The 23,557-nt window shown below is 43.6% G+C and overlaps 1 protein-coding gene across 1 annotated transcript in view; it reads left to right on the forward strand.

The window, feature by feature from the left end:
• Positions 1 to 23,557, forward strand: part of LOC137544447 (pancreatic secretory granule membrane major glycoprotein GP2-like) — a 99,889-nt gene that overhangs the window by 36,621 nt on the left and 39,711 nt on the right. The window contains exons 4-7 of the mRNA XM_068265524.1: positions 2,486 to 2,593; positions 6,040 to 6,254; positions 6,803 to 6,960; positions 7,706 to 7,954. Of these exons, the coding sequence (XP_068121625.1) occupies positions 2,486 to 2,593; positions 6,040 to 6,254; positions 6,803 to 6,960; positions 7,706 to 7,954 (730 nt within the window). The remainder of the gene's footprint in view (positions 1 to 2,485; positions 2,594 to 6,039; positions 6,255 to 6,802; positions 6,961 to 7,705; positions 7,955 to 23,557) is intronic.

A 23,557-nucleotide genomic window follows, 5' to 3' on the forward strand; every position in this document is an offset into this window, starting at 1 on the left:
GAGTCAAGTATGGTTTCCATGCACATACCCTTTATAAACATCATCATACAGTTTTTAGTGAAGCCCTTATGTAAATTGCCTTATATAGTATATGGCCAATGTTGTATACAGGCCCAATTACTTTAATTGACTATCAATGCAAAGTCTAAAAACCTGACAAAATACTGTAACAGCTGTTGGATGCTTTTCTGTACCCAGTACCTGTTGGTATAATGCCATGTGTTAATGGTGTGTACTCAAAGAACTTATAGCGAGTCATTGTATATTTTACTGGCAATAAGGCTATGTACTAGTTAACCTTACCGAATCAGAAGCATTGACTACTTTCACAACTGGCGCTCTGCTGAGATGTGGCAGGTTCCCATATTCAAATGAGAATCTGATTATGGATGACTAGTAATGCCCTCCCCACCCCACACAGTTGCTTGGCCTCATTATCAGTGCAGAGGCCAGGTGGTAACATTACCAGGTAACCAAGAAGTGGTTCATGGCTGGCACAGAAGGGGTGTAAAAGGGGAGGATTGAGACATTGGCCTCAATTCACTAAGATCATGCTGGAGATAATAAGGCAAGAGAAAACTTACCTCCACACAGTAAGAGAGTTATCTTATCTCTTCATTCCTTAAGTTACCTCCTCTGTAGTTAATTTACCTCCTCTGTAGTTATTTTCACACGCAGTTAATTAACAGCCTGTCTTTAACTCTGGAGTTATTTTAAGGATTGGAGAGTTAACTTAAAGACAGAAGAGTTAACTTTAGGTTTGCGTGAGGTAAAATGTTTCCTGAATACTACATGCCTTATCACCATGGTGACAGCTCTAGAAACGTTATTAAAGACAGGAGATAAGCTTAGTGAATTCAGGCCATTGTATGGTAGGCAGAGGTATAGCATGGCAGGAAGGGGTGTGGTTTGACTTGCAAACTAGTAAATATAGCAACCCAATGTGACTCCATTAGGCTTAGCAGGCCTCATTAGCTAGAGCAGCCTGTGCTGCTTAGTCTGGCTAAGGCTTGGGAGGCATCAGCCCTCTCTCCCCCTAATTGCCTCTCCTTCCCTGGCCATTGCAGAGTCTGTAAAATTGCTGCAGAAAGTACTCACCTCCCCATGCTGGGGTCCCTTCAGCCATGTTGCAGAATCTCCTCTCTGTGACTACCTCCAGCAGTGCACATAATGAGCTGCCACTAGAAGGAGCCATAGAGAGGAGACTCTGTGATATGAGAGAAATCCTGGTACAGAGAAGTGAGTAATTTCTGTAGCACTTCTTCAGCACTCTGCTCACAATTCTGTATGTTGTGGGAGGTACCTAATAATGGAGGTACATTTGACTATCTAACCTGGTTAGGGGGCCTACCTACTACTGGGGTCCCATCTCACCTGGGTAAGGGGGCTTCCTAATACTGTGAGTAACTCTGTCTATCTATCCTGGGAAGGGGGCTTCCTAATAATGTGAGTAACTCTGTCTATCTAACCTGGGAAGGGGGCTGCCTAATACTGGGGCACATCTGGCTACCTATACTGGGTAGGGGGTCTGCCTTATTCTAGGGGCTCATCTCGCTATGTATACTGTGAGCACATATAGCTATCTAAACTAGGGAGGGGCCCCCTAATACTAGGGGCACATCTGGCTATCTAAACTGAGCAGGGGATCTACTTAACTACCTCAAGACCGCGTCACGCCAATGGGCATGACCGCGGTTGCAGCCCTAGGACCGCCTAACGCCAATTGGCGTCAAGTCCTGGGGCCGGCTATTGCAGGAGATCGCGCGCACGCTGCATGCACATCTCCTGCTCGGTAGACGATCGCCGCTTGTAGACTGTTAGACGGTGAAACCACCGTCTTTTTACTAAGTACAGAGCTGAAGCCTATGACAGCCAGTCGCCATGCAGGGAGGGAGGGAGGGTGGGAAAAAAATATTAAAGAAATAGTTGTATTTTTTAAAAAATAAATAATAAAAATATTGATTAAAAAAAAATAAACACAGGGGGAGCGATCAGACCCCACCAACAGAGAGCTCTGTTGGTGGGGAGAAAAGGTGGGGGGATCACTAGTGTGCTGTCCGGCCCTGCAGCTTGGCCTTAAAGCTGCAGTGACCAATTTTGAAAAAAATAGCCTGGTCTTTATGGGGGGTTTAGCACGGTGGTCCTGAAGTGGTTAATACGGGGGGGGGGGGTATCTGGCTATCTAAACTGGGGAGGGGTTCCACCTAATACTGGATGCACATCTGGCTACCTATACTGTGTGGGGGGCAAGCTTCTTAATACTGGGTGCACATTTGCCACCTATACTGGGCAGGCAAAACACTTTGGAATTTAAACGTCTAGTGCTGGAGAATCTTGTCCCGATCCTGCTTCTTGGGTGGCAACAATGTATTGTATACAGCCCTGCTTCAATTTTACATTCATGTAAAGGTTTGCTTTGATACAAATATATGGCAATAAAATGTACTACTCATGAATAAAACATTATTTTTCTTTCACATTGCAGTAGATCCAATCTGTAGTCCTGCATGCCTTTCAGATGAAGTCTGCCAGTATGTCAATCAGACTGCCACTTGTGTTGCTAATACTACCTACTATCAATCTCTAGGCTTAAGTAAGTTGCTTTTTTGACTGACTTTGGACTTTCTGTGCATTTAATGTTGGGAATCAGACTTGGCAATCATAGACTTCTTTAGGATAAGGTTTTGATAGTGGCAGATAACCAGATAACCATGACACTTTCTTGCCAATCCAAATCTAAATACGCTTTATTAGCAGGACCAAATACATTTAGCATTGCCAATTAGCATGCAACAGCATGGGAAGGGGTGGTTGAAAGTTTATAGGGGTGGGCAGGGAATAGGGAACAGTATGGGGGTATCTATCTGAAGCACAAATCACTGGGAAGCTGCCAACCACCTTGTTGTTACAGAACAGGCTGAGTTGCGGTTGTCTGAAGAATGCAGCTGTGAATAAGACATGACATGTTCAATGCATTACCCTTGGTAGTAATTAAAACAGCAGGAGAATTTTGACAAATGGGGAAATCACTTTAAAAGGAGAGGCAAGGAAAATAGCAGGGATTCAAGAACTGAGGGTAGAGGGTCTCAGCATGGAGGGGGAGGGGAAGCAGCAAGCTGATCTAGCAGAAAAGGCAATCCCCGAATAGAAGCAACAAGCGGTTAAGTGTGGAGTGGTTCAGAGGGGTAATTAATGAACAGCAGAAAGAATATGGGTGTAGAGCCAACTGTAGAGGGAAGATCAGGGAAGACTAAAAAAAGGTGGAGAGCGGCAGGGAAAGAAGTCAATTCCTGACAAGAAAAAAGTATTTCCTGATCACGAAGCACATGTAAAGAGTTCCATACAAGAAGACAGCCCAGGAGCTCTGCATGTTTCCCAAGTATGGCTGTCGTGGGTGATTAATATAGTCCCCAGTGATAGCGGTAAATTGGCTGAAAATTGTCACCTTTTGTGGCATGTGTTTATATCTCCACAGCTGTACATCTGAGCATGACTGTAGTATTTGCTCCCAAAAAATACTGTATATGGAAAATCATGTCTTAGCATATCTCAGGCCAGGTAATGGTCCATGCATAGTTCAGCTATATCTGGTGCACACATTTTGTCGTGTATTTCCCTCTGTAGAGTACTTATTACGGTGGTATTTTTTTGCTTTTGAACTATGAGATTACTGTTACCAAACTAGAGGTAGTAGTAGTAACTAAGAGTACGGGATGGGTATTTTATAATTTAGGTTAATGGTGCCCATAAATGGTACACGTTTTTCATTTTTTTATGATTAGATAAATTTGTTTGATTATTCCGTTAGATTGAATATAAATATTTTGCATACTGTATATGTCGGATTATCATTGAAAAAACAGGATAATCGTTCACTTTTCTTGATCGAAAAAAATATTTTCAACTTTCATTAGATTCGATTGTTTTGGTCAAATAAACAGGAGAAACAAACGTTTTTATTATACCATGTATGGGCACCATAAGAGTTAAATAGAGTTAAAGATTTGGATTCCCCAGCTGTCATGTTAGGCATACACTATACAATTTGTGATAGATCAGGTAAGTATTAAATGTCTTCCAGAAATGGATTATTTACCAGGTCTCCCATCCACGTGTCCCACATACTGCTTCCAGTCACTGCGCTCCAGTCAGCATCATTTGGGGAAAGAATGGGCATGTCCAATCAATGTGTGATGGATACGTTCTACTAGATTTTTCTTAGGTTCAATGCTTTTATTGAATCAAACATCTAAATTATTGAAAATAACATGTATGTATGTCTGCCTTAAGAGAGAATAATTTTGATTAAAATGTACCCGAAGCAACATGAGACATGATGAGATAAACATTTGTATGTAGAGTGCAAAACATATTAAAAAACCAGGCCTTTTATCTGTTTTTATTTTCCTGCCTGAAAGAGAGAAGCTTCTCTCTTGTACCTTGTTGGAAATATAGTAAACATCACTAAGGAGCAAATTACAGCCATAAAAGTTTTCCTGGCAGAATACAACTTCTGAGGGCAGGAGAGAGATAGAAAAAGGTCAATAGTTCATGTTTTTACCTCTGAGATTCTTAATAGACTGCCATTGAGCAGAGACAATAAAACATTGAATCTACTTTGTAAATGTTTAAGTATAAAATAAAACCATGGGATATGTCAAAAATATATTTTAGGAGTAGGAGGGCATATCCAATTGTTTATATCACCAGTTTACTTTCACCTCGGGTTCACTTTAGGAGTAAAGTGATGGGTTAGCTATTTGTGTTAGGAAATAAGACAAGGTTTTAGGTTTGTGTAAAGCTGGTCAAAAACATGAGTGATCATCACCTTACACAGTCAAAAATGTAATGTGATGACCACATTAGAAACAGCAGTGTCTGAAAGCTTTGCAGCATTTAAATCTACATACATGGAATTTAATGTGATGACCGCATTAGAAAAAGGAATGTCTGAAAGCTTTGCAGCATTTAAATCTACATACATGATATGGTATGCTGAAAGGAAAATGCCACTTTTGTTTTTCATTGACCATAACCATAGATTGATGCTGCACACATTTTGGATTTTATGTTATTAAAATGATCCCTCCAGCTCAATCTAAAGCCAGTTAAGAAATTCCTCAAAAAAAATCAAAAAATACCAAAAATTCAGAGTACTTTGCATGAGACTGTCCAGAAATTCCAAACTTGCTGCTTGAGTAATTATCTTCACATGACACCAGCTGCTTTTATTAATTTTCAACACCTGAACTAAGCTTTGAACACATGCTGGATCGAAGTTAGCTGAGGCAGCTGTTAAAAGACACCTGAAGCGCCAATAATAAAAAAAAAAAGGTACCTCAGTAGGAAGAAGTCTCTGGCTTTCTGGATCCTTCTGCAGCTCAACGATCCAGCGAGTCCCTCTACCTCTAAACCAAGAGCGTCCAAATGTTCTTCTTGAAGATGCTAAGGGGAGTAACTGGTAAAATGAAACACAATTTTTGGGTGTATCAGCAATTTTACTGATAGTCTACGATATTCTGCTATGTAAAGTAGAACATTGGTAGTGTGTGTTACCGAGATTCTGCTATTGGCCTAGACTATCCTATTCTCAGACTAACCTTTCCTGCATCCATGCCTAATACTAACCTCCCCCTACCTACACCTAACCCTGACCTCCCTCCTACCTATACCTGACACTAACTTACACCTAGGAATACCTTTCCATCAGTAACTACCGTTATAGAGCCACATCCAAATTTAACAGCCTGAGCCAATGATAAGCTCTAACCAGCAAATTAACACTGAACGTGGCAGGCCCAAATTTTTACTTGCACTATTAAATCCTTTAACTCTTTTCCATAACTTGCAGATTTATTCGGTTGTACTCAGTTACTAACACAACCTAAAAATGCCTGCTAGCCCTTGTGTGTGACAACCCTGTGACACATGACTCAAAATAATTTATAAAGAGTAGAGAATTCAAGCAATTAGCAAGCACTTTGTATGTATTTATGGTAATAAATAGTTCCAGTTTTCTGACATTTTTCTTTTTGACAGATGTGTACAACGTGACCTCCATTTTGACGTGTAATGGTTCAAATATGACAATTTCCGTTGGGAAGAATTTGCTGGAGTATCTGCACTACAAGCCTTCTGCTTCCACATTGCTGCAGAGCAACTGTACAGGAGCTGTAGTGAGCATCTTACAGGGGCAGCGTGTATACTCACTGGTCGTGAACAGCACTATAGGTGCCTGTGGAAACATAATGACGGTATGTGAGAATATTAAGAAAACAAAACCTTAATGTGCCTAATCAGTGACTAGTATCAGGAATTCAGGAATACAAGGCAGGATCAAGTCAGTTAGGAGCAGGGATCAGCAAGCGTCTAATAGATGCCTGTCTTAATTATCGTTAATTGGACACTAGGAATCGGGTGGAAGGAATTAATGAGTGTAGCTGATAACTGACGATTGGCTACAACTAGTGCTCATTTGGGTGGCGGGATTACGAGGTCTGGTTTAGGCACTAATAGGTGAGGTTTAGGGTTAGGCATTAAGCTGGGGGATTCGTTTGATGTACTTAGAGGTGAGGTTTAGGGTTAGACATTAGGCTGGGCATTCGGTTTAGGCACTTAGGCACCAATCAGGTTTTTTGATTCTTATTATGCAAAAATAAAAAATAAAGAATTCTCATGTGTTACTACGGGTAACTTTTCAAATTTTTATTTTAATTTTCTGCTTTCTTTAATTCTTAAATGTACACTGATGTAAGAACTATTTTGTGTATACTGTATAATTTTTTTTTTCTGTCATATGCAGAAAAATGAAACTTTTGTGTCATTTACAAATGCAATTAACATTGCTGGAAACAGTGACAATGGACTTGTTACCGCAGGGAATCTGAGCATTCAGTTCTCTTGTGCATACAATGTTACTATGGTGACATCTCTGTACACTGTGTTTCATCCAGTTGCGACGTAAGTGGACCTCCTTAATTATTACTTTATGCATCCGACACACAACCTTGTCAATGAAATAGCGCTTAGCAGAAAATGTCAGAGTAGTTTACTTTTATGTTACAACAAAACCATCCTGTTTAAAAAAAAAAAAAGAATTGTAATGACAATTACAGAGTTCATCAGAAGAGATTTTTTTGCATTTCTCCATGGCAGTTATGTTATGTTTTTTTTCTGTCACATACATAGTAAGACAAAATATATACTAATGAACAACTCTAGGTTTGTACACTTGGGCCCTAATTGAATTTACTATTTCTCCTAAGTTTTCTGTTTACAATAACTTTGCACTTTGCAATTGAAAAAGTACCAAAAAGTAGGTGAAAATGTATTGCCGAAAATATTCTGAGTATTTTCTTGCTTGCACTTTACTATTTTAACATTAGCACATGCTGATGTTTATATTTTAGGAATTACCTACAAATTACATACACATACACATACATATAACAGAAACATGAAATGAGAATATGGGGGGTGCTATTTTTTGTTTATTTTTAAAAGATGCTGATTGCCTGGCTGATGTACTAAACTTTTGCATAAGTGTAGCCTGTGTTGTACACCTGGAGCCAGCATACAGTCAGTGAAGTCAGAACATCTCATCTAAATCTTAGTTCTGAACCTCTCTACTGTACATCCAGCTTTATGTATTGCTATTCTTGTAACCAAAACCAAGATAATTAAGCTCTATCTCTTCTCAACACAGCACACAGGATCTGAATTCTGGAAACACTGGAGGTGAGGCTTCCACAACACTTGCGGCTTATACCAACCCATCATACACCTCACCGCTGCAGACTTCACAGCAAGAAGACCTGGCGATAGGTTCATCCCTCTATTTTGGGATGAACACCCAGTTTCCTGATCCTGCCTTTGTTCTTCGTATTGAGCAGTGTTTTGCTACTCCAACTAGTGATGGCTCGGGCACCATTAAAGTGATGTTGATTAGTGGAGGGTAAGTAACCTGAAAATAGCAATAATTGTGTAATGTCAGTTTCTAACCCAGCAAATGGTAGAGCCATGTTTGCTGATTGCATTCAAGGGCCGACTTAAAGAGACACTGAAGCGAGACTAAATCTCGCTTCAGCTCTCATATATAGCAGGGGCACGTGTGCCCCTGCTAAAACGCCGCCATCCCGCGGCTAAACGGGGGTCCCTTCACCCCCAGCCCACCCCCCGCAAAAGTTGGTCACAAAGTTGGTCGTGGACTTTGCTTCCTGGAGGCAAGGGCTAACGGCCGCAGCCCTGCCTCCAGTCGCGTCTATCAGACGCGCATCGCCGCCTCTCCCCCGCCCCTCACAGTGAAGGAAGACTGCGGAGATACGCGCTGACAGACGCGCGTGGGGCAGGGCTGCGGCGGTTAGCCCTGCCCCAATGCAGAAGCACTCCCCCGCATTACGAAGGGGATTTGGGGGGACAGGGACCCCCGTTAAGCCGCGGGATAGCGGCGTTTTAGCAGGGGCACACGTGCCCCTGCTATATATGAGGTCTGAAGCGAGATCTATTCTCGCTTCAGACTCTCTTTAATACGGTAGTTGTGTATAATGCTTTTTTCATTTATTACTCTTAAGGTGGCCACACACCATACAATAAAATGATTCAATTTTAGGGCAATTAGATAAAAACGATCAGTTGTCCTGAAAAACCGAAAGCTTTTTTTTTTTTTTTACTTGTTTGAGAAATCTGATCGATTTTCCAGTTTTTATTCGATAAAAGAAGGTCGGGAGTGTTGCATTTTTCTGATCAATTTTTATGAAAATTAAATGATGCACTGCAGATTGTCAATTACAAGTTTATTGTCAATTACAAGTTTTCAATTATTTCTTTCATAATTGGAGAAAAATTGAACATAGGTGTGTGGTACATTGGTCAGATTTTTGAAATGTTACAGTCAGTCAGAAAAACTGATTGCAATTCTTGAATTAAAAAGATATTTTCAAAAATGTATGGTGTGTGGCCACCTTTAATTCCGATCGGATCATCGGATCTGATTGGATTTCTTGCTCAAATTTAAAAAAAAAAGCTTTAAATTTTTCAGGAAATAAAATCTTTTTTATCAAATTGCCGTAAAATTGGATAATTTTATTGTATCTTGTGGGGCCATTTTATTGTGCCCATGCAGATTCTCTTTATCTAAAAACTACTGTTAAATCTGCAGGGCTGTTTCTATGCATATGCCACTTAAAAAGGCAACATAGTAGCATGTAGTAGAATACAGTAAATTATTCCACTTTTAGGCTGCTTACACACCAAGACGTTACAGGCGCACGTTAGTGCGCCTGTAACGCTCCCCCAACGCACAGCAATGTAACACAAGTGGGCTGTTCACACAGCCCACGTTGCGTTACATGTAATGCTGCACGTTCGGTGCAAAGTGCAGCATGCTACGGCGTTGGAGCGGCTATAGCCGCGTTAGACTGTTTGCACATGCGCAGTGGGGGGCGGAGAGGAGGCGGGGAGAGCCAGCTACAGTAGCCGCGCACATGGCTACTTAATATTCACTGCACTGGCGGCAGCTGATTGGCCGGCGGGACCACGTGATGCGGAGTGTCTCGCTCCGCATCACGTGGTCCCGCTGGCCAATCAGCGCCACTCTGGGAGACATTATAGGAATCGAGCCGCCGAACGCGGCTCACTCTACCGTCGGCTTTTGCAGCACCATACGTTGTGTTAGGTGCACGTTATGCGACCTTAACGTGGCACCTAACACAACGTCTTGGTGTGCAAGAAGCCTTACAGTAATTATCCTGGTGTCAGCATCAGAAACACTTCCTATATCTACATATTGCTGTATCAATATACAGCAATATATATATATATATATATATATATATATATATATATATATATATTGTTATGGCTCCCACAGACAAGGTATCTGGTGATCACATTTAGCACCATATACAAAAGTCTGGACACCAATATGTAGTGAAATGTGCTTTTAATGAGTTGTGCTATATACATATAAGTGAAAACAAACAGTAATCTCTCCCGCAAACACACAGCAAACAGGTCATAGAATAGCCAACTACATGCAAAATATACAATGTCACAATACTCATATAATCGTGGTACAGGATTGGTTAACAGGAGCAATGTCAGGAAGCAAGCCAAGGTCATACACGAGCAGATCAGGATAAACGAGTACAGAGCAGACAGAATCAGGTAACAGGAGCAATGTCAGGAAGTAAGCCAAGGTCATACACGGGAAGATCAGGATAAACTAGTACAGAGCAGAGTATAGGGAAGTAAACCAGCAACAGACTAAAGATAGCAAAGCCACCTGCTGGTGACTTGTAATAACACCAGCAGGTGAAGCAGGGTGCAACAGTGTTCATAACAGATATAGGAAGTGTTTCTGATACTGAAACCAGGATAGTTAATGTTTGTTGCCCTGCCCTTCCAGTGATGTCAAAGCCTATGCTGTTAAACTATGTGAAATTCTCCTCCCAAAGCATTCTGGAAAGTAGTATTGTAAAAAAATAAGAAATTTTATTTATTACATTATTTTCAGTATGGTTCCTCTTAAAGGACATCTGAAGTGATCATGTCCTTATGCTGGCTAAACACATAGGGCCTGATTCACAAAGCGGTGCAAACTTTTTCGCGGACTTTTGCGCGCGCAATTTGCCGCGATTCGCATGTTCGCGGACTTTTGCGCGCACAATTTGCCGCAAATTGCGCGCGCGAAAGTCCGCGATCACGCGAATCGCGGCAAATTGCGCGCAAAAGTCCGCGAAAAAGTTTGCACCGCTTTGTGAATCAGGCCCATAGATTTTAATGCAATCAACTTAACCACTTGCCGACCGCCTACTTCATATTGGCGGCGGCAAAGTGGCAGCCCCAGGACCACGTAACGCAGAATGGCGTCAGGTCCTGGGGCACTGTTTTGCCGGGGATCGTGTGCTGGGATGTGCGTGCATCCGCCGGCAATAGGCTCTGCCCACCCGCGACATCAACCCGCCGGCCAATCTGAAGCGCCGGCGGGTTGTTAACCCGACGATTGCCGGATAGGAATCGTATAATACGCTTTGTAATGTTTACAAAGTGTATTATACAGGCTGCCTCCTGCCCTGGTGGTCCCAGTGTCCGAGGGACCACCAGGGAAGGCTGCAGCCACCCTAGTCTGCACCCAAACACACTGATCTGCCCCCCCCTGCCCCCTGATCGCCCACAGCACCCCTCAGACCCCCCCTGCCCACCCCCCATACCACTGTTTGCACACAATCACCCCCCTAATCACCCATCAATCACTCCCTGTCACTATCTGTCAACGCTATTTTTTTTTAGTCCCTAAACTGCCCCCTGGGTACTCCTGATCACCCCCCACCCCTCAGATTCTCCCCAGACCCCCCCCCCCCTGTGTACTGTATGCATCTATCCCCCCTGATCATCTGTCAATCACCCGTCAATCACCCATCAATCACCCCCTGTCACTGCCACCCATCAATCAGCCCCTAACCTGCCCCTTGCGGGCAATCTGATCACCCTCCCACACCAATAGATCGCCCGCAGATCCGACATCAGATCACCTCCCAAGTGCAGTGTTTACATCTTTTCTCTACCCTAAACACCCACTAATTACCCATCAATCACCCCCTGTCACTGCTACCCATCAGATTAGACCCCTATATGCCCCTTGCGGGCACCCAATCACCCGCCCACACACTCAGATTGCCCTCAGACCCCCCTTATCAATTCGCCAGTGCATTATTTACATCTGTTTTTCCCTGTAATAACCCACTGATCACCTGTCAATCACCTGTCAATCACCTGTCAATCACCTATCAATCACCCATCAATCACCCCCTGTCACTGCCACCCACCAATCAGCCCCTAACCTGCCCCTTGCGGGCAATCTGATCACCCACCCAAACCAATAGATCGCCCGCAGTTCTGACATCAGATCACCTCCCAAGTGCAGTGTTTACATCTGTTCTCTCCTGTAAACACCCACTAATTACCCATCAATCACCCCCTATCACCACCTGTCACTGTTACCCATCAGAATAGACCCTAATCTGCCCCTTGCGGGCACCCAATCACCCGCCCCACGAGCTCAGATTGCCCTCAGACCCCCCCTTATCAATTCGCCAGTGCAATATTTACATCTGTTCTTCCCTGTAATAACCCACTGATCACCTGTCAATCACCTGTCAATCACCTATCAATCACCCATCAATCACCCCCTGTCACTGCCACCCATCAATCACCCCCTGTCACTGCCACCCATCAATCAGCCCCTAACCTGCCCCTTGCGGGCAATCTGATCACCCACCCACACCATCAGATTGCCCCAGACCTACCCTCAGATCACCTCCAAAGTGCATTGTTTACATCTGTTCTGCCATCTAATCACCCACTGATCACCCATCAATCAGCCCCTGTCACTGCTACCCATCAGATTAGACCCCTATCTGCTCCTAGGGCACCCAATCACCCGCCCACACCCTCAGAACGCCCTCAGACCCCAGCCCTGATCACCTCGCCAGTGCATTGCTTGCATCTATTCCCCCCACTAATCACACCTTGAGACACCCATCAATCACCTCCTGTCACCACCTGTCACCCCCTAACACACCTACCCATCAAATCAGGCCCTAATTTGCCCCGTGTGGGCTCCTGATCACTCGGCCAAACCCTCAGATCCCCCTCAGACCCCCTTCCGATCACCTCCCCAGTGCATTGATTGCATCTATTTTCCCCTCTAACCACCCCCTGAGACACCCATCAATCACCTCCTGTCACCCCCCTATCACTCCTATCCATCAGATCAGGCCCAATACAACCTGTCATGTAAGAGGCCACCCGGCTTATGACCGGTTCCACAAAATTCGCCCCCTCATAGACCACCTGCCATCAAAATTTGCAGATGCTTATACCCCTGAACAGTCATTTTGAGACATTTGGTTTCCAGACTACTCACGGTTTTGGGCCCGTAAAATGCCAGGGCAGTATAGGAACTCCACAAGTGACCCCTTTTTAGAAAAAAGACACCCCAAGGTATTCTGTTAGGTGTATGAAGCGTTCATAGAAGTATTTATTTTTTGTCAAAAGTTAGCGAAAATTGATTTTTATTGTTTTTTCACAAAGTTTCATTTTTCACTAACTTGTGACAAGACATAAGATCTTCTATGAACTCACCATACTCCTAACGGAATACCTTGGGGTGTCTTCTTTCTAAAATGGGGTCATTTGTGGAGTTCCTATACTGCCCTGGCATTTTAGGGGCCCTAAACCATGAGGAGTAGTCTTGAAACCAAATGTCGCAAAACGACCTGTGAAATCCTAAAGGTACTCATTGGACTTTGGGCCCCTTAGCGCAGTTAGGGTGCAAAAAAGTGCCACACATGTGGTATCGCCATATTCAGAAGAAGTAGTATAATGTGTTTTGGGGTGTATTTTTACACATACCCATGCTGAGTGGGAGACATATCTCTGTAAATGGACAATTGTGTGTAAAAAAAATCAAAATATTGTCATTTACAGAGATATTTCTCCCACCCAGCATGGGTATGTGTAAAAATCCACCCCAAAACACATTATACTACTTCTCCTGAGTACGGCAATACCACATGTGTGGCACTTTTTTGCAGCCTAACTGCGCTAAGGGGCCCTAAGTCCAATGAGCACCTTTAGGCTTTACAGGGGTGCTTACAATTTAGCACCCCCCAAAATGCCAGGACAGTAAACACACCCCACAAATGACCCCATTTTGGAAAGTAGACACTTTAAGGTATTCAGAGAGGAGCATAGTGAGTCCGTGGCAGATTTCATTTTTTTTTGTCGCAATGGAAATGGAAACTTTTTTTTCCCTTTTTTTTGTCACAAAGTGTCATTTTCTGCTAACTTGTGACAAAAAATAAAATCTTCTATGAACTCACCATGCCTCTCAGTGAATACTTTGGGATGTCTTCTTTCCAAAATGGGGTCATTTGGGGGGTATTTATACTATCCTGGAATTTTAGCACCTCATGAAACATGACAGGTGTTTGGATCGCTGTCTCTGGGGTAGTTAAATCAAACATGGTAAAAGATACTGCAATCAAGCTCATGTGTTGGTGGTATTATACCCCAACTAAAATTCATAAAATCTACCCTTCAGCTCCCTCGACCTGTTTTCGAGGTTGCAACATGGAAGGAACACTGTTGCATGTTTTTTGGGAATGCCCCATTGCACAGCGTTTTTGGGATTCATGGAAAACTTTGATACGGGAGGTGTTTGGCTTCCCGGTTTCCCTGGCTGCTCCCCAAGCTCTCTTGTACATATCCAATGACGATGTTCCAGGCAGACTCAGACCTCTATATAGATATATGCTGTTGGCCGCTCACTGGCCAATTGCCTTCAAATGGAAATCCTCTGACCTAGAACTAGCACTGGTTTTACAGCGTCTGGATCTTATGATGTTGATGGACCGAGTGTATTACTACAGTATTGAAAATATTCCGAGATTTGACCTTATCTGGGATATATGGAAGGCATACAGGCAACTTTAGGTTCCCCTGGACATTAGTAGGCATAGCTTACTAGGTAACACTCAGAATTTTGTTACTCAGGACTCTTGTATTTTCCTATATCTGGTTGTTTCTTTCCTTTAAATTCTTTTTTTTTCTTTTTCCTATTTCCTCTAAAACTTCTCTCTTAGTTTCTATGTATATTAAAGAGAGCACTATGATGTCACCACAGAAACTTAAGATATGGACTGATCCCTGGGATCTCAGCCGGAGGTACCCCAGTGCCCCATTTCCCAGGTTGAATGGTCCAGCCCTCTGGACTATGCTCTCAGACTATCTCTCGCATATGTTAGTAACATATTTATTTTAGCAAACTAACCTTTTATGTACGCAGGTGTCAACTGCACCTGATATGTTATTTGTCTTGCTATTTCAAGCATTCCTGTATTTGATAATCTGTTAAATAAAGCTCTTTAATAACAAAAAGAAACATGACAGGTGGTCAGAAAAGTCGGAGATGCTTCAAAAGGGGAAAATTCACTTTTTGCACCATAGTTTGTAAACGCTATAACTTTTACCCAAACCAATAAATATACACTGAATGGCTTTTTTTTTTTTTATCAAAGACATGTAGCAGAATAACTTTCGTGCACAAATGTATAGGAAATTTTACTTTATTTGAAAAATGTCAGCACAGAAAGTAAAAAAAAGTCCTTTTTTTTTGACAAAATTCATGTCTTTTTTGATGAATATAATAAATAGTAAAACTCGCAGCAGCAATCAAATAGCACCAAAAGAAAGCTGTATTAGTGACAAGAAAAGGAGGTAAAATTCATTTAGGTGGTAGGTTGTATGACCGAGCAATAAACCGTTAAAGCTGCAGTGGTCTGAATGGAAAAAAAGGCTCTGGTCCTTAAGGGGTTTTATGACTGCAGTCCTTAACTGGTTAAACTATCACTCGGAGCTACTATGTACAGTTTTTAGAGGTTATAGTCCCTAATAATGTGACACACAAAATTTTGTTTTCGTTAAATGTGTGAAAAAGGCAATACTAGTTTGATTAACCACTTGAGGACCACAGTCTTTCTACCCCTTAAGGACCAGAGGCTTTTTTTCCATTCAGACCACTTCAGCTTTCACGGTTTATTGCTCGGTTATACAACCTACTATCTAAATGAATTTTCCCTCCTTTTCTTGTCACTAATACAGCTTTCTTTTGGTGCTATTTGATTGCTGCTGCGAGTTTTACTTTTTATTATATTCATCAAAAAAGACATGAATTTTGTCAAAAAAATGATTTTTTTAACTTTGTGATAAAATTTGTCAAATAAAGTAAAATTTCTGTATACATTTTTGTCCAAATTTACTGTGCTACATGTCTTTGATAAAAAAAAATAACCAGTGTATATTTATTGGTTTGGGAAAAAGTTATAGCGTTTACAAACTATGGTGCCAAAAGTGGATTTTCCCATTTTTAAGCATCTCCGACTTTTCTGACCACCTGTCATGTTTCATGAGGTGCTAAAATTCCAGGATAGTATAAATACCCCCCAAATGACCCCATTTTGGAAAGAAGACATCCCAAAGTATTAACTGAGAGGCATGGTGAGTTCATAGAAGACTTTATTTTTTTGTCATAAGTTAGCGGAAAATGACACTGAGACAAAAAAAAAAAAAAAGTTTCCATTTCTGCTAACTTGTGACAAAAAAAAATGAAATCTGCCACGGACTCACCATGCCCCTCTCTGAATACCTTGAAGTGTCTACTTTCCAAAATGGGATCATTTGTGGGGTGTGTTTTCTGTCCTGGTATTTTGGGGGAGGCTAAATTGTAAGTACCCCTGTAAAGCCTAAAGGTGCTCATTGGACTTTGGGCCCCTTAGCGCAGTTAGGCTGCAAAAAAGTGCCACACATGTGGTATTGCCGTACTCAGGAGAGGTAGTATAATGTGTTTTGGGGTGTATTTTTACACATACCCATGCTGGGTGCAAGAATTATCTCTGTAAATGACAATCTTTTGATTTTTTTTACACACAATTGTCCATTTACAGAGAGATTTCTCCCATCCAGCATGGGTATGTGTAAAAATACACCCCAAAACACATTATGCTACTTCTCCTGAGGACAGCGATACCACATGTGTGGCACTTTTTTGCACCCTAACTGCGCTAAGGGGCCCAAAGTCCAATGAGTACCTTTAGGATTTCACAGGTCGTTTTGAGACATTTGGTTTCAAGACTACGCCTCACGGTTTAGGGCCCCTAAAATGCCAGGGCAGTTTAGGAACCCCACAAGTGACCCCATTTTAGAAAGACAACACCACAAGGTATTCTGTTAGGAGTATGGTGAGTTCATAGAAGATTTTTTTTTTTTTGTCACAAGTTAGCGGAAATTGACACTTTGTGAAAAAAAAACAATAAAAATCAATTTCCGCTAACTTGTAAAAATAAAATTGGACTTTGGGCCCCTTAGCGCAGTTAGGGTGCAAAAAAGTGAGAAGTAGTATAATGTGTTTTGTGGTGTATTTTTACATATACCCATGCTGGGTGGGAGAAATATCTCTGTAAATGACAATTTTTTGATTTTTTTACACACAATTGTCAATTTACAGAGATATTTCTCCCACCCAGCATGGGTATGTGTAAAAATACACCTCAAAACACATTATACTACTTCTCCTGAGTATGGTACTTTTTTTCACCCTAACTGCGCTAAGGGGCCCAACATCCTATGAGTACCTTTAGGATTTCACAGATCATTTTGAGACATTTGGTTTCAAGACTACTCCTCACGGTTTAGGGCCCCTAAAATGCTAGGGCAGTATAGGAACCCCACAAGTGACCCTATTTTAGAAAGAAGACACCCCAAAGTATTCCATTAGTAGTATGGTGAGTTTATAGAAGATTTTATTTTTTGTCAGAAGTTAGCGGAAATTGATTTTTTTTTCACAAAGTGTCATTTACCACTAACTTGTGACAAAAAAAAAAAAACTTCTATGAACTCACCATACTACTAACGGAATACCTTGGGGTGTCTTCTTTCTAAAATGGGGTCACTTGTGGGGTTCCTACACTGCCCTGGCATTTTAGGGGCCCTAAACGTGAGGAGTAGTCTGGAAAGCAAATGCCTCAAAATGACCTGTGAATAGGACGTTGGGCCCCTTAGCGCACCTAGGCTGCAAAAAAGTGTCACACATGTGGTATCGCCATACTCAGGAGAAGTAGTATAATGTGTTTTGAGGTGTATTTTTACACATACCCATGCTAGGTGGGAGAAATATCTCTGTAAATGGACAATTGTGTGTAAAAAAAATCAAAAAATTGTCATTTACAGAGATAATTCTCCCACCCAGCACGGGTATGTGTAAAAATACGCCCCAAAACACATTATACTACTTCTCCTGAGTACGGCGATACCACATGGGTGATACTTTTTTGCAGCCTAGGTGCGCTAAGGGGCCCAACGTCCTATTCACGGGTCATTTTGAAGCATTTGGTTTCTAGACTACTCACGGTTTTGGCCCCTAAAATGCCAGGGCAGTATAGGAACCCCACAAGTGACCCCATTTTAGAAAGAAGACACCCCAAGGTATTCCGTTAGGTGTATGGTGAGTTCATAAAAGATTTTATTTTTTGTCACAAGTTAGTGGAAAATGACACTTTGTGAAAAAAACAATAAAAATTAATTTCCGCTAACTTTTGACAAAAAATAAAATCTTCTATGAACTCGTCATACACCTAACGGGAAATACCTTGGGGTGTCTTTTTTTTCTAAAATGGGGTCACTTGTGGGGTTCCTATACTGCCCTGGCATTTTAGGGGGCCAAAACCGTGAGGAGTAGTCTGGAAACCAAATGCCTCAAAATGACTGTTCAGGGGTATAAGCATCTGCAAATTTTGATGACAGGTGGTCTATGAGGGGGCAAATTTTGTGGAACCGGTTATAAGCAGGGTGGCCTCTTAGATGACAGGTTGTATTGGGCCTGATCTGATGGATAGGAGTGATAGGGGGGTGACAGGAGGTGATTGATGGGTGTCTCAGGGGGTGATTAGAGGGGAAAATAGATGCAAACAATGCACTGGGGAGGTGATCGGAAGGGGGTCTGAGGGGAATCTGAGGGTTTGGCTGAGTGATCATGAGCCCACACGGGGCAAATTAGGGCCTGATCTGATGAGTAGGTGTGCCAGGGGGTGACAGGTGGTGACAGGAGGTGATTGATGGGTGTCTCAAGGTGTGATTAGAGGGGGGAATAGATGCAAGCAATGCATTTGCAAGGTGATCAGGGCTGGGGTCTGAGGGTGTTCTGAGGGTGTGGGCGGGTGATTGGGTGCCCTAGGGGCAGATAGGGGTCTGATCTGATGGGTAGCAGTGCCAGGATGTGACAGGGGGTGATTGATGGGTGATTGATGGGTGTTTAGAGGAGAGAACAGATGTAAACAATGCACTTGAGAGGTGACCTGATGGCGGGTTTGTGGGCATTCTGATGGTGTGGGTGTTCAGATTGCCCGCAAGGGGCAGGTTAGGGGCTGATTGATGGGTGGCAGTGACAGGGGGTGATTTACAGGTGATCAGTGGGTTATTACAGGGAAGAACAGATGTAAATAATGCACTGGCGAATTGATAAGGGGGGGGTCTGAGGGCAATCTGAGCATGTGGGCGGTGTATTGGGTGCCCGCAAGGGGCAGATTAGGGTCTAATCTGATGGGTAACAGTGACAGGTGGTGATAGGGGGTGATTGATGGGTAATTAGTGGGTGTTTAGAGGAGAGAACAGATGTAAACAATGCGCTTGGGAGGTGATCTGACGGCGGGTTTGCCGGCGATCTGATGGTGTGGGTGGGTAATCAGATTGCCCCAAGGGGCAGGTTAGGGGCTGATTGATGGGTGGCAGTGACAGGGGGTGATTGATGGGTGATTGGCAGGTGATCAGTGGGTTATTACAGGGAAAAACAGATGTAAATAATGCACTGGCAAATTGATAAGGGGGGGTCTGAGGGCAATCTGAGCATGTGGGCGGTTGATTGGGTGCCCACAAGGGGCAGATTAGGGTCTAATCTGATGGGTAACAGTGACAGGTGGTGATAGGGGGTGATTGATGGGTGATTGATAGGTAATTAGTGGGTGTTTAGAGGAGAGAACAGATGTAAACAATGCACTTGGGAGGTGATCTGACGGTGGGTTTGCGGGCGATCTGATGGTGTGGGTGGGTGATCAGATTGCCCGCAAGGGGCAGGTTAGGGGCTGATTGATGGGGGCAGTGACAGGGGGTGATTGATGGGTGATTGACAAGTGATCAGTGGGTTATTACAGGGAAGAACAGATGTAAATAATGCACTAGCGAATTGATAAGGGGGGTCTTAGGGCAATTTGAGCGTGTGGGCGGTTGATTGGGTGCCCGCAAGGGGCAGATTAGGGTCTAATCTGATGGGTAACAGTGACAGGTGGTGATAGGGGGTGATTGAAGGGTAATTAGTGTGTGTTTAGAGGAGAGAACAGATGTAAACAATGCACTTGGGAGGTGATCTGACGGCGGATTTGCGGGCGATCTGATGGTGTGGGTGGGTGATCAGATTGCCCGCAAGGGGCAGGTTAGGGGCTGATTGATGGGTGGCAGTGACAGGGGGTGATTGATAGGTGATTGACAGGTGATCAGGGGGGATAGATGCAAGCAATGCATTGGCAAGGTGATCAGGGCTGGGGTCTGAGGGTGTTCTGAGGGTGTGGGCGGGTGATTGGGTGCCCTAGGGGCAGATAGGGGTCTGATCTGATGGGTAGCAGTGTCAGGATGTGACAGGGGGTGATTGATAGGTGATTGATGGGTGTTTAGAGGAGAGAACAGATGTAAACAATGCACTTGGGAGGTGACCTGACGGCGGGTTTGTGGGCATTCTGATGGTGTGGGTGGGAGTTCAGATTGCCTGCAAGGGGCAGGTTAGGGGCTGATTGATGGGTGGCAGTGACTAGTGTTGGGCGAACAGTGTTCGCCACTGTTCGGGTTCTGCAGAACATCACCCTGTTCGGGTGATGTTCGGGTTCGGCCGAACACCTGATGGTGTTCGGCCAAACTGTTCGGCCATATGGCCGAACTAAGAGCGCATGGCCGAACGTTACCCGAACGTTCGGCTAGCGCTGTGATTGGCCGAACGGGTCACGTGTAGTGTTGGGCGAACATCTAGATGTTCGGGTTCGGGCTGAACATGGCCGAACTCCGAACATAATGGAAGTCAATGGGGACCCGAACTTTCGTGCTTTGTAAAGCCTCCTTATATGCTACATACCCCAAATTTACAGGGTATGTGCACCTTGGGAGTGGGTACAAGAGGAAAAAAAAATTAGCAAAAAGAGCTTATAGTTTTTGAGAAAATCGATTTTAAAGTTTCAAAGGGAAAACTGTCTTTTAAATGCGGGAAATGTCTGTTTTCTTTGCACAGGTAACATGCTTTTTGTCGGCATGCAGTCATAAATGTAATACATATAAGAGGTTCCAGGAAAAGGGACCGGTAACGCTAACCCAGCAGCAGCACACGTGATGGAACAGGAGGAGGGTGGCGCAGGAGGAGAAGGCCACACTTTGAGACACAACAACCCAGGCCTTGCATGAGGACAAGAAGCGTGCGGATAGCAATTTGCATTTTGTCGCCATGCAGTCATAAATGTAATACAGATGAGAGGTTCAATAAACAGGGACCGGAAACGCTAACCCATCACAGATGTTCATTGTTCATGTTACTTGGTTGGGGTCCGGGAGTGTTGCGTAGTCGTTTCCAATCCAGGATTGATTCATTTTAATTTGAGTCAGACGGTCTGCATTTTCTGTGGAGAGGCGGATACGCCGCCGATCTGTGACGATGCCTCCGGCAGCACTGAAACAGCGTTCCGACATAACGCTGGCTGCCGGGCAAGCCAGCACCTCTATTGCGTACATTGCCAGTTTGTGCCAGGTGTCTAGCTTCGATACCCAATAGTTGAAGGGTGCAGATGGATTGTTCAACACAGCTACGCCATCTGAAATGTAGTCCTTGACCATCTTCTCCAGGCGATCGGTGTTGGAGGTGGATCTGCACGCTTGCTGTTCTGTGTGCTGCTGCATGGGTGTCAGAAAATTTTCCCACTCCAAGGACACTGCCGATACCATTCCCTTTTGGGCACTAGCTGCGGCTTGTGTTGTTTGCTGCCCTCCTGGTCGTCCTGGGTTTGCGGAAGTCAGTCTGTCGGCGTACAACTGGCTAGAGGAGGGGGAGGATGTCAATCTCCTCTCTAAAGTCTCCACAAGGGCCTGCTGGTATTCTTCCATTTTGACCTGTCTGGCTCTTTCTTCAAGCAGTTTTGGAACATTGTGTTTGTACCGTGGATCCAGAAGGGTATAAACCCAGTAATTGGTGTTGTCCAGAATGCGCACAATGCGTGGGTCGCGTTCAATGCAGTCCTAGGCCGAAGAGGTCATAGCCTAGGGTCACAAAACCTGTTTATTTGGGCAATTTCAATGGTGACGAGTCTGACGTACATAAATCGCAGCAATGGCCGTTAGCAACGTCTGAATCTCACGAAATGTCTCATGCAGGTAGAAGACATATTGTTAGACTTGGGCTCCAAAGATGGGTTCCCTACATCTCTGCAAACCAGAGTTACAGGGCTCCAAATTTGGTAAAATCCCCCATAGGCTTTCATTGGGCCTCCTATTTACAGTTCCAAAATCTCACATCTTTTCAAAGGGCAATTACTCAGCAGTGGCAAATTTTCTAGCATTGTAGGGACCCTTAGGGGGAACATGACTGGTGAGTTTCGGGCCCCTAGGCCAAAGAGGTCATAGCCTAGGGTCACAAAAACCTGTTTATTTGGGCTATTTCAATGGTAGTGATGGTGACGTACATAAATCGCAGCAATGGCCGTTAGCAAAGTCTGAATCTCACGAAATGTCTCATGCAGGTAGAAGACATATTGTTAGACTTGGATTCCAAAGATGGGGTCCCTACATCTCTGCAAACCAGAGTTACAGGGGTCCAAAATTGGTAAAATCCCCCATAGGATTTCATTGCCTCCCTATTTCACTTTCCAAAATCTCACATCTTTTCAAAGGGCAATGGCTCAGCAGTACCAAATTTTCTAGCATTGTAGGGACCCTTAGGGGGAACATGATTGGTGAGTTTCGGGCCCCTAGGCCGAAGAGGTCACAGCCTAGGGTCACAAAAACCTGTTTATTTGGGCTATTTCAATGGTAGTGATGGTGATGTACATAAATCGCAGCAATGGCCGTTAGCAAAGTCTGAATCTCACGAAATGTCTCATGCAGGTAGAAGACATATTGTTAGACTTGGATTCCAAAGATGGGGTCCCTACATCTCTGCAAACCAGAGTTACAGGGGTCCAAAATTGGTAAAATCCCCCATAGGATTTCATTGCCTCCCTATTTCACTTTCCAAAATCTCACATCTTTTCAAAGGGCAATGGCTCAGCAGTACCAAATTTTCTAGCATTGTAGGGACCCTTAGGGGGAACATGACTGGTGAGTTTCGGGCCCCTAGGCCGAAGAGGTCATAGCCTAGGGTCACAAAAACCTGTTTATTTGGGCTATTTCAATGGTAGTGATGGTGGCGTACATAAATCGCAGCAATGGCCGTTAGCAACGTCTGAATCTCACGAAATGTCTCATGCAGGTAGAAGACATATTGTTAGACTTGGATTCCAAAGACGGGGTCCCTACATCTCTGCAAACCAGAGTTACAGGGGTCCAAAATTGGTAAAATCCCCCATAGGATTTCATTGCCTCCCTATTTCACTTTCCAAAATCTCACATCTTTTCAAAGGGCAATGGCTCAGCAGTACCAAATTTTCTAGCATTGTAGGGACCCTTAGGGGGAACATGACTGGTGAGTTTCGGGCCCCTAGGCCAAAGAGGTCATAGCCTAGGGTCACAAAAACCTGTTTATTTGGGCTATTTCAATGGTAGTGATGGTGACGTACATAAATCGCAGCAATGGCCGTTAGCAACGTCTGAATCTCACGAAATGTCTCATGCAGGTAGAAGACATATTGTTAGACTTGGATTCCAAAGATGGGGTCCCTACATCTCTGCAAACCAGAGTTACAGGGGTCCAAAATTGGTA

The sequence above is a fragment of the Hyperolius riggenbachi genome, chromosome 2 (assembly GCF_040937935.1).
Source record: "Hyperolius riggenbachi isolate aHypRig1 chromosome 2, aHypRig1.pri, whole genome shotgun sequence".
Classification (NCBI taxonomy): Eukaryota; Metazoa; Chordata; class Amphibia; order Anura; family Hyperoliidae; genus Hyperolius; species Hyperolius riggenbachi.